Genomic DNA, 15154 nt, shown 5'->3' on the forward strand with positions numbered 1-15154 from the left:
TGCGTAAAGGGTTTAGTTTTAAGGTGTCCCGCGAGGATTCTTCCCGCAGGTGTCGCACATAACTCCTTTTTATTTGATGCGGGTAGGTGCGTAACCTTCTCGTAGTCAGGGACGTTGAGTTTCATTTGTAGATTCTCCATGAGGTCTTGGTATTTCAACATAGTGATCAGTTATGTTGAAGTCAATTCCATCTTGGAGCTTCAAACAAACTAGCTCTCAATGTTCCCGCCATGCGGGGAGGTTAGTTCTCTTTTTCCGCGCGCGCATAAATGATTTGGGTCTTAATTAGGAAATTAGGATATTGTTTGAACATAGTTTTACTTATTGATTATTGAAGAGGTATGCAACCCATTAGACAGAAACGACATAAAATTAAGTTATGAAAACACAACAAAAACCTGTGCGCGTGGCGCATATAACATATGCCCGCGCTAATCCTAACATGGCGCGCATCTCATCAGCGCATGGCGCATATAACATATGCCCGCGCTGATCATAACATGGCGCGCATCGCATCAGCGCATGGCGCATATAACATATGACCGCGCTGATCATAACATGGCGCATATAACATATGACCGCGCTGATCATAACATGGCGCGCATAACATTCACAATCTCCTAATAATTAGGTTGATTACTTGGTTTATGGGATTGGGAAATTACCGGGTGTCACAATTTTCTTGAAGTCTAAATTTATTTTATATTTATCTTAATGTTTAAGATAAAGTTTGTATATTATTATAATTAATTATTTCTTATTTGAGTAGAAGTCATTTTAGTGTTATATAAACCAGCCGATAGTTTTCATTTAGTTTGTGTTATGTTCTAGTTTATTATTAATAAAAAAGAATTGCATAAATCGTGTTCAATTTATTGATTCACTTGATCGAATAAGTCTCACAAAGACTAGTTATCATTTCACAGTTGTTGGTGATTCGTAGTTTTTAATACTAACTATTTGCCACCAACGGGCTAACCTTTTGCTGATCAATGTATAGTTTTACGCCAGATAATTGCCAATGAGAATCCATTATGATTGATGAACAATTTCCATTATTGTTAATTTTGATTTTCATAGAAAACAGGAGGAGCCTTAAAACAACAAAGAGGAAAAAATACGCTGAAAAGGTAACAGACAAAAAAAGAGATTAAAAAGCATAATGTAGAAATTTTATAAGAACTGAAACGTGGTCCCGGCGGAGCTCGAACCCGCGATCTTCGGCTCATAAGACCAACGCTCTAACCAACTGACCTACGGGACCGTTTTGTTATTTGCTTAACATAGAATGTATATATACAAATGTCAAAATAACAGCTTTTAGTTGGAAATGAAATACATGCTTGATTAAAGGTGAATAAACCAAATTGGAAGTTTCATCTTCGATATTTTCTGGTAACTAACAAATGTGTACGAATTATTTAGTTCGTAACATACAATTACAACACTTTCTCAACAAATAATATCAAATTATAAATTTTGCTCCACTTGTAGTTTTTTTCTTCTGATCTTATCATTGGTTTGGACATTAGTAACCGTGACATAGTAATGGTATTTATAAAAATAGTTATACATGATTAGAAATATCTAATGAAAGTTTAATAACCTCCTATATTTTGAGAAATTCGGTGAAGAGAAAGCCTAAAGACAAAAATTCAAATCACACTTTACAAGTCATGGGAAAACCATTTGAGACTCATAAAAAAGGTGGTAATTCGAATAAATCAATTATGATTTATGTAAATTTTACGAAATTCACTCATAGTGACGTTAAGATGAGTTTTAAAACAAACCTGAATATCACACGAAGCAATTGAAATGGTCGGTTATGTACCAAAATCAATGATGAAGCAAGCTAGGGGAATTTTTTACAAAACACGATTTGAATCACAAAAGTTTTAAAGAACACGAGAAATCAAAAACTCGAAAGTTGAGGTATCTTGATAAGAAACCAAATAGATTAAAGAATTATATATTTGACAGGGGCACAATTTTGCCCGAGAGCAATGATAAAATGCCTTCAGGCTCCCCATGCTCAAGATTTCTTGAACGTCATCCCCATCAAAGGGTTAGGGCAGCACGTGTCAGCAGGGGAGTATCAGGCCGTTCTTAAATTAATGACCCCACTGTTCCCGATTGATGAGCCATGCCCGTTTTCCGCAAAGTTTGCTTGGATAATTTTGGTGAACATGCCGCTCATTGCAAGGAGCTTCCGAGGTTTAAATATAGACATGATTTAATTAGAGATGTCCTTTGTGATGTGTTAAAACGAGCGGGGATCTCGACAAAAAAGGAAGCTTCTGTGAATTTCCAGTCGGATCCACTTGAAGGGAGGTCTACTATCTGACCAGCAGACGTTCTTGTGTTTGGATGGGCAGGGGGAAGCACGCTTGTATAGACCTTACTGGAGTTTCCCCTTGTTGGGCTTAGGGATACCGGGTTTGTTATTAGGCAGACTGTGTTGAAGGCGGAATCAGGAAAAATTGCTAAGTATGAGAAAACATGTACCGAGAATCAATACGTATTCATTCATTTTGCTTTTGATACATTTGAGTCCCTTGCCCCAGAAGCTATTACGTTTCTGAAAAGAGTTCAACAGGTTGTGCACAGTAACTTATCGATACCAAAGAACTATAATTTTGTTTTCTGTAGGACCGGGCTTGCCATTCAATAAGGGGTGGTGACGCAGCTTATTGCCCGCTTACCCACCTCTTTGTAATTGAATCCTTTTGTTCGATATGTATGTATTTATATGGTGACTTCAAATGCTAAAAAAAAGTAGGGGTAATAATGTAAGATGGTAATAGACTAAGAATTCATGTAAAAAGGACATGCATAATATTTTTAAGTTATGATCGGGTAATATATGATATGCCACAAGTTTGTAAGGTATACATATATATGAAATTCTATCACTTTTATTATCTTTAATTAGTATGTTATTTACATAACAGAAAAAGGCATCGCCATCAATATAGACGATGCATTAAACTAAAAGAATTTAACAATTGTTGTTAAAAAAAATCAGAAAAGGCGGTTGGTGGTCCCAAGGTGAAAAATCAATCGCCAATATTGACATGTGAACTACCTAACAATCCGTTGGCTATATGTTGGTAAGACACATTAGGCGATCTCTTGGTGAATCGTCTAATATTGGCATGCGAATTGCTAGTAGATTCCAACGCAGATCCACTTGTGAATTCCATCGGTATATACTTTACGCGCATCAGTTTCTAAAGGAACCAATGAAAGCCCTTCGTTTGTGCTGTTAGAACCGAAATTTTGTGTTTAAATTGGTTTTCATATTTCCAATCAAACTAATTACATATTTGTAGATTTGTTACCGATAAACCTATTAACAGATTGCCAAAGATCACTTTACCATAAAAAACAACCATTTGATCCATACATAAAGAAGAGAAACCCGCAACTTGATTTATAAATGGAAGGAAGAATATTAAGTACAATGAGATTGAATCATAAGTTGAATAAAAAGATATATAATTGATCTAGCTTATGACCAACCCCAAACAACGGTAAGAAGATACAACATGAGTATTGCAATAGGATAAAACAAATAACCCACAAAAGCGGTCCAAAGTGGAAAAACTGTCCTCGTGCTTGTGAAAGTTCCCACTACTACACAGATTATCAACACAACTAGAACTTCTGCAGATACATCCCATGAAAGGTCCTTTATATACACCGTTAATAGAAATGTCGACAGGTTACTCATGTTGCTCGAAAACATTCCTGAATAGATCTACAAAAGCAAATTTAGTTGGGCCAAATCTGTTTTAATTTCAACATTAATCATTTACATTTGTTAGTACTATGAAGTAATCAATTTATTTATTTTGTGTTTAAACAAATATAGATACCTGAGAAAGACTTAAAGACACAGCGCGTTGAGTCTTTTTTCTTGCTACAGTAATTGTTGATAAAAGACGTGGCATGCCTATAGCAGTAGGTATTACAAAGTATGGGATGAGGAAAGAAGGGATGTTTGCTTCCGTAGCAAGATTCGCAACATTCTTTACGAATGGATTTGCAATGAGCACCGTCACAACAATTCCAATGAGTACCCAAGCCAAAGCCTCCAAGTAGTATCGGATTGACCTTTTGGTAACATGTGTCTTCTTTCGTATCAAAGGCTCTTGTTCTTCTTCTTCTTTATCCTATATAAATTCTTAAAATGGTTACTTTACTACTTATTTACCCAATGTGTAGCATTAAAAGAAAATAAAAACTGGCAACATTATTTCCAGAATTCCACCCATCGTTAGTTTCATGAAAGGCTTTAAATAAATCCTTGATAGGTATAAAGGCCCATTTTAGGTCTTATTGTTATTATTTTAATTTTTGAATGACAAACGTATTCAGACTCAGTGGCATGCCTCTTCATAGCTCATATATTCATACCTCAGGCGGAGTTACAACCGTCAATTATTAGTTTAACGCTCAAGGATGGTACCAAACCATTCTAGTAGGAATTGATTAGCTCGTAAAAACCCCATGACTTACCTGCCTGGAGAAATGCTGGAAATAACAAGGTCTCTTTATTGGACCGGCTTTTAAAGCCTTCTTGTTAGGCTCAATGATATATTTTCTTTCTGGGATTAATCTATTTTTGAGGAAATGTCACTCGATGGACTAACTGATTCTTTAGTCTTTAAATTCATATAATTTGTCAGGGCACCACACCATTCTAAAGAAACAAAATAAAAGCCTGAAAAATAGATCTTAAAATGAAAAGTTACCTCTTGAGATTTGGTGAAAAACCTAAGGGGGTTATAATCATTCTTAGCAACTGATTTTCTTGCATCATATAGCCACTTTGTTAGTCCTATAACTAACTCTTCCTCCTGAATATGATCATCTCTTGAAAAGTCAAGTTGATCCATGATTCTATCCAAAAAACCTTGGCTTAGTTCCCCGTCTGCTTGCACTTGAATTCCCATGAGCAAAGTTTTCAACTCAGCCTTGGTCACTTTACCATCGAGGTTTTTGTCGAGTTTCTTGTAAAGGCTGCACATCAGTTTTTCACTCAATCACAAGATTTTCGGTTCCTAAAAAAGAGAAGAAATCAAGGCAAGTACTAACTGTTTCATTAACTGCACATTTGGTTTTCCGTTTAGAGAAAGAAGTTTCAATAGGTTGTTCTTGACATATTTTTGTCTCACATAGTCGAATCTTCGGTTTTGGATCCATGGTTGGAAGATCTACACGTGAAAATCGAAATCATTTATCTAGCTTTAGTTAAATATAAAACTTATTATATGTTGAATAAGAAAATCTTATATTAAACCTCTAAAGTTTGCAAATTGCTACACAAAAGACTAACCTGATACACTACGTAAGTAAAGAAGAAACTCAATGTTATAATGAGTGTTATTAAAACTAACACTCGAGTTACTAAATTCGAATTGATGATCTTTGAGAGTTGAAGAATAAGAAATGGGATCATCGATGCAAGCATGAGTCTTGCGGTATAGCTTGTCTCACAATCGGTTGTAACACCATAAGCTGAAAAAAAATAATAGAAAGAACATAAAATTAAAGAGCTTGTAACTTTGTCTATCCATGTGACCATGTACTCTTATGCATTGTTGTATATTAATCAAGTACTTGTTAATCTGGTTAGAAATTGTGGCTGTTCTTCTATAAATTGTGGCTGTTCTGCAAGATCATAGCTTCCGAAAGCTATTACAGAGGGCCAAATCAATGTTACACTCATGACAGCTGATCCTGCTAGGATACTCATTCCCATTAAAGCACTAGAAGCTGCGCCCGCTTCGTCTCTTGATAAATTTGATTCTACAAATTTGTCACCAAACATATTATGTCCTTATCGTTAAAGCAAATATAACCAATACCGGAAACTATTATATTGGACTTTCTATACATATAATATCACAGCTATGCTATTTTTTTTTGTCAATATTAGTTTTGTAGCAAGTTTTCCTTGTCTACAAAAATGTAACTCAATTGATTTGCATGCTAGCTAGCAAGGGGATAAAAGTTATAGTTGACTAGTAACTTGTTTATAAGACCATCACCGGTGAAAGAAACCAAACGCGTCTAGTCATGTAACACATGATTTTCACAAAAACAACCTTATTTTTTTGTCTAGCCCCTCAAATATTTTAATAAATTCTTATATTTCCACATCATTACACTTTTTACATATATTTTTAGTATTTAAATTATTTTTCATAACAAATCAAGTTATTTATAAAAGTTTAATTAACTTTTTATATTAAATAAACATTTTGTTTGTAAATTAATGTATCTATATTTATACTATATATAATGCATGAAATGAGAGTAAATTAAGACACTTTAAGATTAAGTAATTAACAAATTAAAAAACATATTGTACAACATACAAAGCATGTTGAAGGGGTAAAATAATCCATTGAAAATATTCAACAGAATTCTTTAAACCTAGTTACAATCTTGTCACCTTAACTTTAATTAACTTTTGTAAATTTAAATAGTAGTTACAACATTGGCCCTTTAACTTTTAACCATATATTCTTTTTAATTTCAAATTTAATCAAAATTCCACCAATGACTTTTAAACGGTCATAATTCTTTCAAACGTTATTTTTTTAAATGGCACCATAAAAACGATAATTTTATTCTCTTTAATTTGGGTATGATATTACTATATATAGTTTTTTTAAGTTTACAAAATTAACATATTACGTAGTAGTGATAGCTTTTAAATTAAACCATTAGTAACGGTTTTTTGTCATAAAAAACCAAAACAAAACCGTTAAAAATTAAAACCAAACGATTGTCAACGGTCTGTGTTCCCCTTGAATTGTGCGGGCACCTGTCTAGTATAAAATAAAGTATTGCATGAGGAAAAATAAAAATAGCATTACAAATGTGCTGAAAGTTCCGACAAAATACTTTTTGTGCAAATTCATCTCAAACCTCATCGCAATTCGTCATAAAGTTTTCCAAGTGGTATTTTGTGACAAAATCCTTTTATATAAATGTGTCGAAGACAATAGTTTTCCTTTTATCGTAAATGCGTTAGAAACTATAGTTTTCTACTTTTCTGAATAGTTCCGACGAAAACATGGAAAACTAAATTTTCCACGGTAGTGGGTCTAACCTGGGAACTTCCAAAATTATAGCCTGTCTATTTCTCAATATCTAAAGTGAGTGGTCTATAATTTTTTTGAAAAATATCTGTAAGCAAACGTCCAACAATATTTGAACCTCACTTGGTGTTGGTTGCCAATGTTTAGGATTGAGTTTGAAAAATGCTTATTGATTTATTACTGTTTTCAAAAATACAATAAGCTAAAATGTGTTTGACAATCACAAATTTTTTTTTATTTTAGCTTTTTGAAAGGATTAAAAACCAATTTTTTAAAAGCCTCAAATCCTGACTTTTCAAAATAACTTTTAAAGAAAAGCCAATAAGCATTTTTCAAACTCAATCCCAAATATAAAGTAAGTTGAGAAGATTTTGCGTTATACTTTTGCTTATATAGAAATTAAAAAGGTAAGCAAATCTCATATTCGCTGTGTTTTTATAAGATATGTTGTATTCTTAATATTTGTCCCTCTTAAGTACCACTAATGCGCTTTGAGCACAATTGTTATGGATGGAAAGAGAACTTCATTGTTAACCATGTTTTTCATAGTTAGCCACCTTTGAGTGTGACTAATTCTAGGATAACTAACTTCCTTAATTATAAATTTCCATTCAAACTAACAAAAACAAATTTGAGAGTTCCTTATAATGAACATAACCGAAAATATTAGTATGAAGATGTTGATGTTAAGTAATGTTCTCCGTACAATTTCAAGTAGCTAAGTTAACATTTTTCTCCAAAAATATCTCTTTATATTTTTTTTTTCTTTTAAGTGGTATACTTTTAATTCTAAATATCGCAAAAGGAAAATGATATTTAATGTTTTTGTAATAGTTATATATTTTAAAATTATTTGTGACTTATTCCAGTGTAATAAATTTGTAGGTTCGAAGTCGGAAATATGCAAGTTCAATAATTTTAGTTAATAGGATATATTAGCTGCTAATAGAAAAAGAAAATAATAATAATAACCAACGATATTACCTCTTTGCTTAAATATACTCCCTAAAAATAAATATAGACAATTTAAACTTAACTTATACCCGCATGTTATTAGAATGTAAGTTAATGGAGAAATTTTCTAACACAAAAAAAAAGTGTGAAAATGAGAAGAAATGAAGCATACCAAGAACGACGTATATAGTAGGGAAGTTTGCAAGAATATGGAACAAACTGGCTCCAAATATACCCGGTCCGATAAGACTGAAGAATTTATCTGACCCCTTAGAAATATAACTTTGACTTGTAGACATCAAGTATTGGAAAACCACGACCAAGAACAATCTTCCCCAAACACCACTTGTGCACGGCAAGAACCCGTATTCTAGTTCACATGTCACGGTTGCACCTTCTGTTTTCCCACAAAACACGATTAAAATCGCAAACAAAAAGCATCTTTTCATCTTCGTTTATGGTTTGATAAAAGCACGTTTGGAATCTTGAAAATGTTTGGTTTGGTGGATAAGATTCTTTGTGGGTGTATGAACTATGAAGGGCCGATTTAAACAAATTGTTGTACTAGAATCCAAAGGGAAACAAATTGTTGAAACGTGACAATGGTTGATTCAAAATAAAATAAAATAAAATAATTTGTGTGGTTGTGAAATATCTCAAAAACATTTATCTTAATAATAATAAATAATATAGGGAGGATTTTGGATTCGTTATCCATTTTCAGGCCGGAAGAAAAAACTTATATATTGTATTATTCTCGCAGCTTGGTGGGTAATTTGATGATTTCGAAAAGATACCAGATTTGCACATGAAGATAGAAGAAAAGAGTTTATTTTCATTCCATTCTTAACTACTCGTATTGATGGTTAAGTAATACAGATCATATAACTTTTATGTTACTTGGTCTGAATGGATTAAAAATCTTCTTCTTATGTGATCTACTTTTGTTTTTTTTTTTTCTAGCTTTTGGCTAGTTTTTTATATATTACATGCCATTAAAAAATATAAGAAAAAAGTTGAGTAGTTTTGAAATGCCGATGAATAAATAAGCAAACAAGTTAAATAATTTTGTAAAACTTGAAGAGAACATATATTAGAAATGAAGTTTATTAAAAAATAAGAAATAAAAACTTAAAATAATTTCAGAGTGTAACTAAAAAAAGAATGGGACAATATGTAAGTTATCGTACGATGTTTGTTAGTTGAGCCGCATTTTCTAATAACAGATGGTTTTATCTTAAGAAACAACACCTTAAAATGGCAAAGAAAATGAACTCAGTTACATAAACACCTTAAAATTTGCTGAAAATGGCAATGGAAAATTGCTTAATAGCAACAGTTACAATGATAAACATCAAACATCAATCACTTGATATATTAATGTACATACATGACATGAATACAAAATTTTATAATACAAATAAAGAATATTACTCTTTGTAATATGCAACATAACAAAAAATTTTGAATATAGACAAACAACACATCTAGTAGAACCCGGTCTGGGGTTATAGCTAGCAAATCTAGCCTATGACCAACCCCAAACGGCGGTAAGAAGATACAACATGAGTAGCGATGTAGGGTATAACACATAACCCATGTGCCCGGTCCAAAGTGGAAAAACTGTCCTCGTACTGGTGAAAACTCCCATCACTCCACAAATAATCAAAACAACTAGAACCTCAGCCGAAACGTCCCATGGCAAATCCCTTATATACACCGTTAACAAAAATGTTGTCAAGCTACTCATATTGCTCATGAACACCCCTGAATAGATCTGCAAAAAGATAAAATCATGTGTCATGGGACTGGGATTGATTTAAGAGTAAATATAAGTATATAGCATTGACAAGAATCTAGTAAGTAGATGGATGAATAGATGAGATACCTGAGAAAGAGTTAAAGATGCGGCACGTTGAGTCTTTTGGCTTGCTGAATTAATCGTTGATAATAGGCGTGGGATGTTTATGGCGCACGGTATTATAACGTATGGGATAAGGAAGGAAGGGATATTTGCATCAGTAGCGAAACCCGAAACATTCATTATGAGTGGAAGTGCAACGAGAGCCGTCACAACAGTCCCGAAAAGTATCATAGCCAAAGCTTTTAAATACTCCGAAACCAAATTCTGATCATTAGGGTTTTTCGTCTTGGGTATCAAAGGCTGTTGTTGCTCTTCATCTGCAACCTATATAAACACAAGATGATTAATAATTAATTTAAATGAAATTCAAATTCTGAAAGGGCATTCACATTTAAGGTTCTTTATGAATTTTAAAAAAGTTAATTACCTCTTCAGATTTTTTGAAGAAATGAAGAGGATTATAATCGTTCTTAGAGAGCGATTTTCTTGCCTCTTTGAGCCATTTTGTTAAAATTCTAACAAACTCGTCTTCTTGAATACATTTGTCGCCCGAACTATCAAATTGATCGATGATTTTTTCGACAAGATCATCGCTTATTTCACCGTCTGCTTGCAGCTGTATTCCCAAGAGTAAAGTTTTCAACTCGGCCTCGGTTACTTTACCATCATGATTTTTGTCAAGTTCCTTGTGAAGACTGCACATTAATATTTCACAATACCATGAGGATTTTTTTTTCTCAATTAGAAAAAAATAAATAAATTTAAGACAAGTACTAACTCTTTAATAAGCTGCACATTTGCTTTTCCATTTGTGGAGAGTAGTTTCAATAATCTATTCTTGACAAATTCTTGTCTAATATAATCAAATCTTCTGTTTTGAATCCATGGTTGGAAAATCTACATGTAAATAAAAAATTATTATCTTCACTGAAATATGAAATGTTATGTGTTTGAAAAGGAGTTGATCATTTCCCTATATTTATTCAAGATATTGTTTTGCTTGAGACATAAAAAGACTAACCTGATACATGGCGTAACCAATGAAGAACGCTGCTGAAAGAATGAGAGTGAGTAGAACTATCACATGTGTAACCGAAGTTTGATTGATGATTTTCGGGAGTTGTAAAATGAGAAACGGAATCATCGACACCAGCATTAATCGGGCAGTGTAGCTTGTTTCACTATCAGTTGTAAGACCATAAGCTAAAACAAAATGAAGACAAAAAGAATTAAACCAAAACTAATAACTTAATTTTGTATTTAATATTAAGTGCTTGTGATTTGATTATTGGTTGTGCGCAGGGCGGACCCAATGCCGCTCTATCTCCCCCATGAAAAAGATTTTTGGATCCGTCACTTTACAGGTATTTATATTTATATACAATGAAAATTACCAATTTAACTACCTGTAAATTTCTTTATAAATGATGTCTTTTCTCCTTGTGGTGAAATGGTATCATCATCATCGGCAAGATCATAACTTCCGAAAGCTATGACCGACGGCCATATAAGTGTTAAACTCATAACTGCTGATCCCGCTAGCACGTTCATACCCATTGCGGCACTAAAAGATGCACCCCTATCGTCGCCCGTTAATCCATTCTCTGAAAAATATTTGTCAATCATATTAACATATTTTTGTAGATACTCTGAAAAATATTAATATTAATTAACATATTAACATAAATATTTTGATCATATTAAAAATATTTCTGCTTATATATTTTATGGGTTTCATTTATTTAGCGAATATTTAAAAGGCTTCCTGCAACATTTTAAATAATAAAATTATTATTAACAAAGCTGTCCACAGGTGACTTGTATTATGTGTGGATGCATGGATACAAATACAAGTGGGTCAAGTTGTCATAAATTACCTAGAAATATCACCAACTCACATTAATTATTATAGTATTATACTCTTGAATCGGACACCAAGTTTGTCTTCGACTTGGTCCAAGAATAATAGCTTACATTCTCTTCAAGTCTTCTCTTATTTCATAAGGTTATAGCCATTAAAAATATGCATCTCTAAATATATTTGATATTTTTTAAAATTAAGTTAGGAATAAATGCATCAAAGAAATATCAAGAGTTATTATGGTGTTTATATCCGATCACTGAATGTGCTTTATATGTCACTTATCAATTAATATTAGTTTGTTGTTTTGTCGTTCGATTATAAAAAATCTTTGGTAATCCATCAGTATGATTGATTATCAATGGATAACCTAGCTAGGTGATTTGTATGTGATCCCTCAGTAATATCCGTTTGTAATCCATTGGATCTTTCTGAATATCAATATCACCGTTATTACCCATTTTCACCGATGGATCTTCCATCCATGAAAGTTGTTCGTTTTGTAGTGGTTGTCTATATATTGAAATTTTGAAAAGGACTCAAATTGATAAATCACTTAGTTTATAGTAATATAAGCACGCTACTATATAATAATATAAGTTTTCTTATCAATATGAGTATACTTATCAATTATGAACACGCTACTATATAAAAAAGTATCAGCAATATAAGCACGCTACTAGATATAAAAAAGTATTAGCAATATAAGCGTGCTACTATACAAGGAAATGTTAGATTCTTTAAACGTAAAAGAATTAGGGGCTATTTGGTAGCTTCATAACGATCTCATTAAAAGACTACCTCTGAATTGGTCACATTGTCTCGATGATAAATTGATGTATCCCTGGGCTACTTATTATAAATGTTTGCATTCACTCCATCCATGAATGTTAAAACAAAAGCATCGGCTATTTTTTAATGTTAATTTATAAAAAAATGAAAGTAGTATATTATTGTTAACGTTACATAATAATATAAAGAAATTATGCTTACCAAGGATGAGGAAGAGCATCGGAAAATTTGCAAGAATGTGGAACAAACCGGCTCCAAATATACCCGGTCCGATAAGGCTGAAGAATTTATCCGACCCGTTTGATATATAACTTTGACCCAAAGACATCAAATACTGATACACCACGATCAAGAACAGTCGTCCCCAAACACCACTTGTGCACGGCAAGAATCCGTATTGAGGTTCACATGTTACCGTTGCACCCTCTGTGTTTACAAAACAACTCATCAAAACCGCCAACAATATAATAAAACTAGCGAGTTTTCCATATGTTTTCATCTCTTTTTCGGGTTTTTTATTCGCTAAAAGCTTGAGAACCCGCGACCGACAGGCTGGATTGCTAAGAGTAATAAACCAAGATGAAGAAAAGATTCTAAAAGTTTAAGAAAACTTTAGGCCCGGTTTTATAAGGAAACCAGTTTAGATAAGAAGGTTTAGAAGTGAAAATGATTGTGAGGGTTTTTAAGGAATCTTTGGGGCTATTTAAATGGGTTTGTTTAAACAAAATGTTTTGTAAGAAGACAAAGCTAGCTTGTTGCTTGTAGGAAGGTGACGATGGTTGAAGCAATTTGTGTCATTAGATGTTGAAACTTGTAAATATTCAATTAGATCCAGCTTGGAAATTTGATCACATGATTACAATGGCTAATAAATTAAGTAGGTTTGACTATTTTAATTCACTAATACATTATATACGCAAACTCTTTATTATTATATATATGTATAAAAAAATTTGATAATCATATATATATGATAATAAATTGATTTATATAATTAAGAGTTAGTTTTTCCCTTAAAAATAATTCATAATTTAAACCTAAGAAATCGTAGCGAAATCCAACACTAGTCATTTTCAAAACTGATTAGGTTAATTATGCTTATGACTAGGAGTTACACAACACAATAGTTGTGTATCAACGTTAATTTACGTATCTTAATTTTATTCTATCAAAGATTGAATTAAATAGTTATATCTTAGTTCAATAGTTCGTGTGACATGTAGTTGTGTGCAACCTTTATCTCTCATATATATTAGCATTCAAGCTTTATCAAGTATTCGCAAATGCATTTTCTATGAGGGCCTTGCCTCTTTGGTGTGTCTTGAAACCCCTTCTAATATAGTATAGCATCAGTAATAACAGTCATTAATTTGTTACAAAAATGTGAATATGTTGAAAATCTACGGTTTAAAAATGATATTTATTCAAATCTCATATAAAGAGATAGACCTTAATGCTTGCATAGAGGTCTTTAAGAGAGCCCATTTATGTGATATCATATGGAATAGAGAGAGTGGAGTACTCTTTATCCGCAATTGTTTCAAAATATATTTATCAACTATGGATGTGGTAACTCGTATGATTTTTTGATGTGATATATTTAATATTAAAGAAGATATATGTAATTTATTTTTTTAATTGGTATGTGTGTGTGTCTATATATATATATATGTAATAAATGAAGTTAGTAGGAGGATATATGTAATTGCTTCTTATTTATTATATCGTGATGAGTTATAATAAATGTAGAGTAAAGTTAAAATACAAAGGGAAACAAAAATAAGAAGTGTAAGAAGGATTTGTGACTAGACAAAAAACCCTTTAAAATTAAATTCAAAAAAATTAATAAAAAAATTATAACTCAAAATATAAATAAAAAACAAAAAAAAAATTAAAAACTAAAATGTTTCCCTCATCATTCTTGTTCCAAAAAAAAACAAAAAAAGAAAACCCTGACGAAAAGACACAATGGTGAGATCAAAGATACAATGACAAAAATGAACAAAAGACACAATTATAACTAAAAAAAGAGATAATAGATCGCAAAATATAACACAATGCCGAACAAAATATAACACAATGTTGAGTAATATAACACAATATTAAGAAAAAAAAAACAATGCCATGGAAAAAAGACACAATTAATGACGAAAATAAACACAATGATAAACAAAAAGACACAATGATATTTTTCACTTAACATATATATATTTTTTTGAGAAAGAGAGACGGTGGAAACATTTTTGTGTTTTTACTTTTTTCGTTTTTTTATTTAATTTTGAGTAATGTTTTTCTTTATTAATTTTTTTGAATTTTTTTAAAAGTTTTTTTATATGACCACAAATTCTTCTCATCCTTTTCATTTTTGTCCCCCTTTGTAGAATAACTTGACCCAAGTATGTATATATAACAATTAAGCATAAAAGCTGAGTAGTTGATGAAATAAAATAAAAATGAGTACGTATTTTGATTAAGCTTATTCAAAGTATTCATGTATAGGTTTTATGACCGTTGAATTATTTAACGTAGCATTTTATCGTAAGTTGAATTTTATTACAAAGAAAA

The 15154-nt window shown here is 31.9% G+C and overlaps 2 protein-coding genes, 1 non-coding gene and 1 pseudogene across 3 annotated transcripts; all 4 read right to left on the bottom strand.

Moving 5' to 3' along the window:
* Positions 1–1190: 1190 nt before the first annotated feature.
* Positions 1191–1264, bottom strand: TRNAI-UAU (transfer RNA isoleucine (anticodon UAU)). Its single transcript has one exon. It is a non-coding gene; the product is annotated as a tRNA-Ile (tRNA).
* A 2250-nt stretch (positions 1265–3514) lies between these two features.
* On the bottom strand, positions 3515–5036 carry LOC143560044 (sodium/calcium exchanger NCL2 pseudogene; annotated as a pseudogene).
* Positions 4725–8635, bottom strand: LOC143560029 (sodium/calcium exchanger NCL2-like). Its single transcript, XM_077048436.1, has 4 exons — positions 8245–8635; positions 5629–5817; positions 5345–5526; positions 4725–5222 (listed from the first exon to the last, which is right to left on the bottom strand). The coding sequence occupies exons 1-4, from the start codon at positions 8519–8521 to the stop codon at positions 5070–5072; spliced, it is 801 nt and encodes a 266-aa protein (XP_076904551.1). The 5' UTR covers positions 8522–8635; the 3' UTR covers positions 4725–5069.
* Positions 8636–9577: 942 nt separating this feature from the next.
* Positions 9578–13508, bottom strand: LOC143560030 (sodium/calcium exchanger NCL2-like). Its single transcript, XM_077048437.1, has 7 exons — positions 12791–13508; positions 11343–11540; positions 10958–11139; positions 10715–10833; positions 10364–10631; positions 9961–10260; positions 9578–9849 (listed from the first exon to the last, which is right to left on the bottom strand). Exons 1-7 carry the CDS (start codon positions 13086–13088, stop codon positions 9601–9603), a joined length of 1614 nt encoding a protein of 537 aa, XP_076904552.1. The 5' UTR covers positions 13089–13508; the 3' UTR covers positions 9578–9600.
* Between the last annotated feature and the right edge of the window lie 1646 nt (positions 13509–15154).

This window comes from Bidens hawaiensis, unplaced genomic scaffold, assembly GCF_021521415.1.
Source record: "Bidens hawaiensis isolate Kalapana, Puna unplaced genomic scaffold, B.hawaiensis_p1.1 tig00020159_1, whole genome shotgun sequence".
Classification (NCBI taxonomy): Eukaryota; Viridiplantae; Streptophyta; class Magnoliopsida; order Asterales; family Asteraceae; genus Bidens; species Bidens hawaiensis.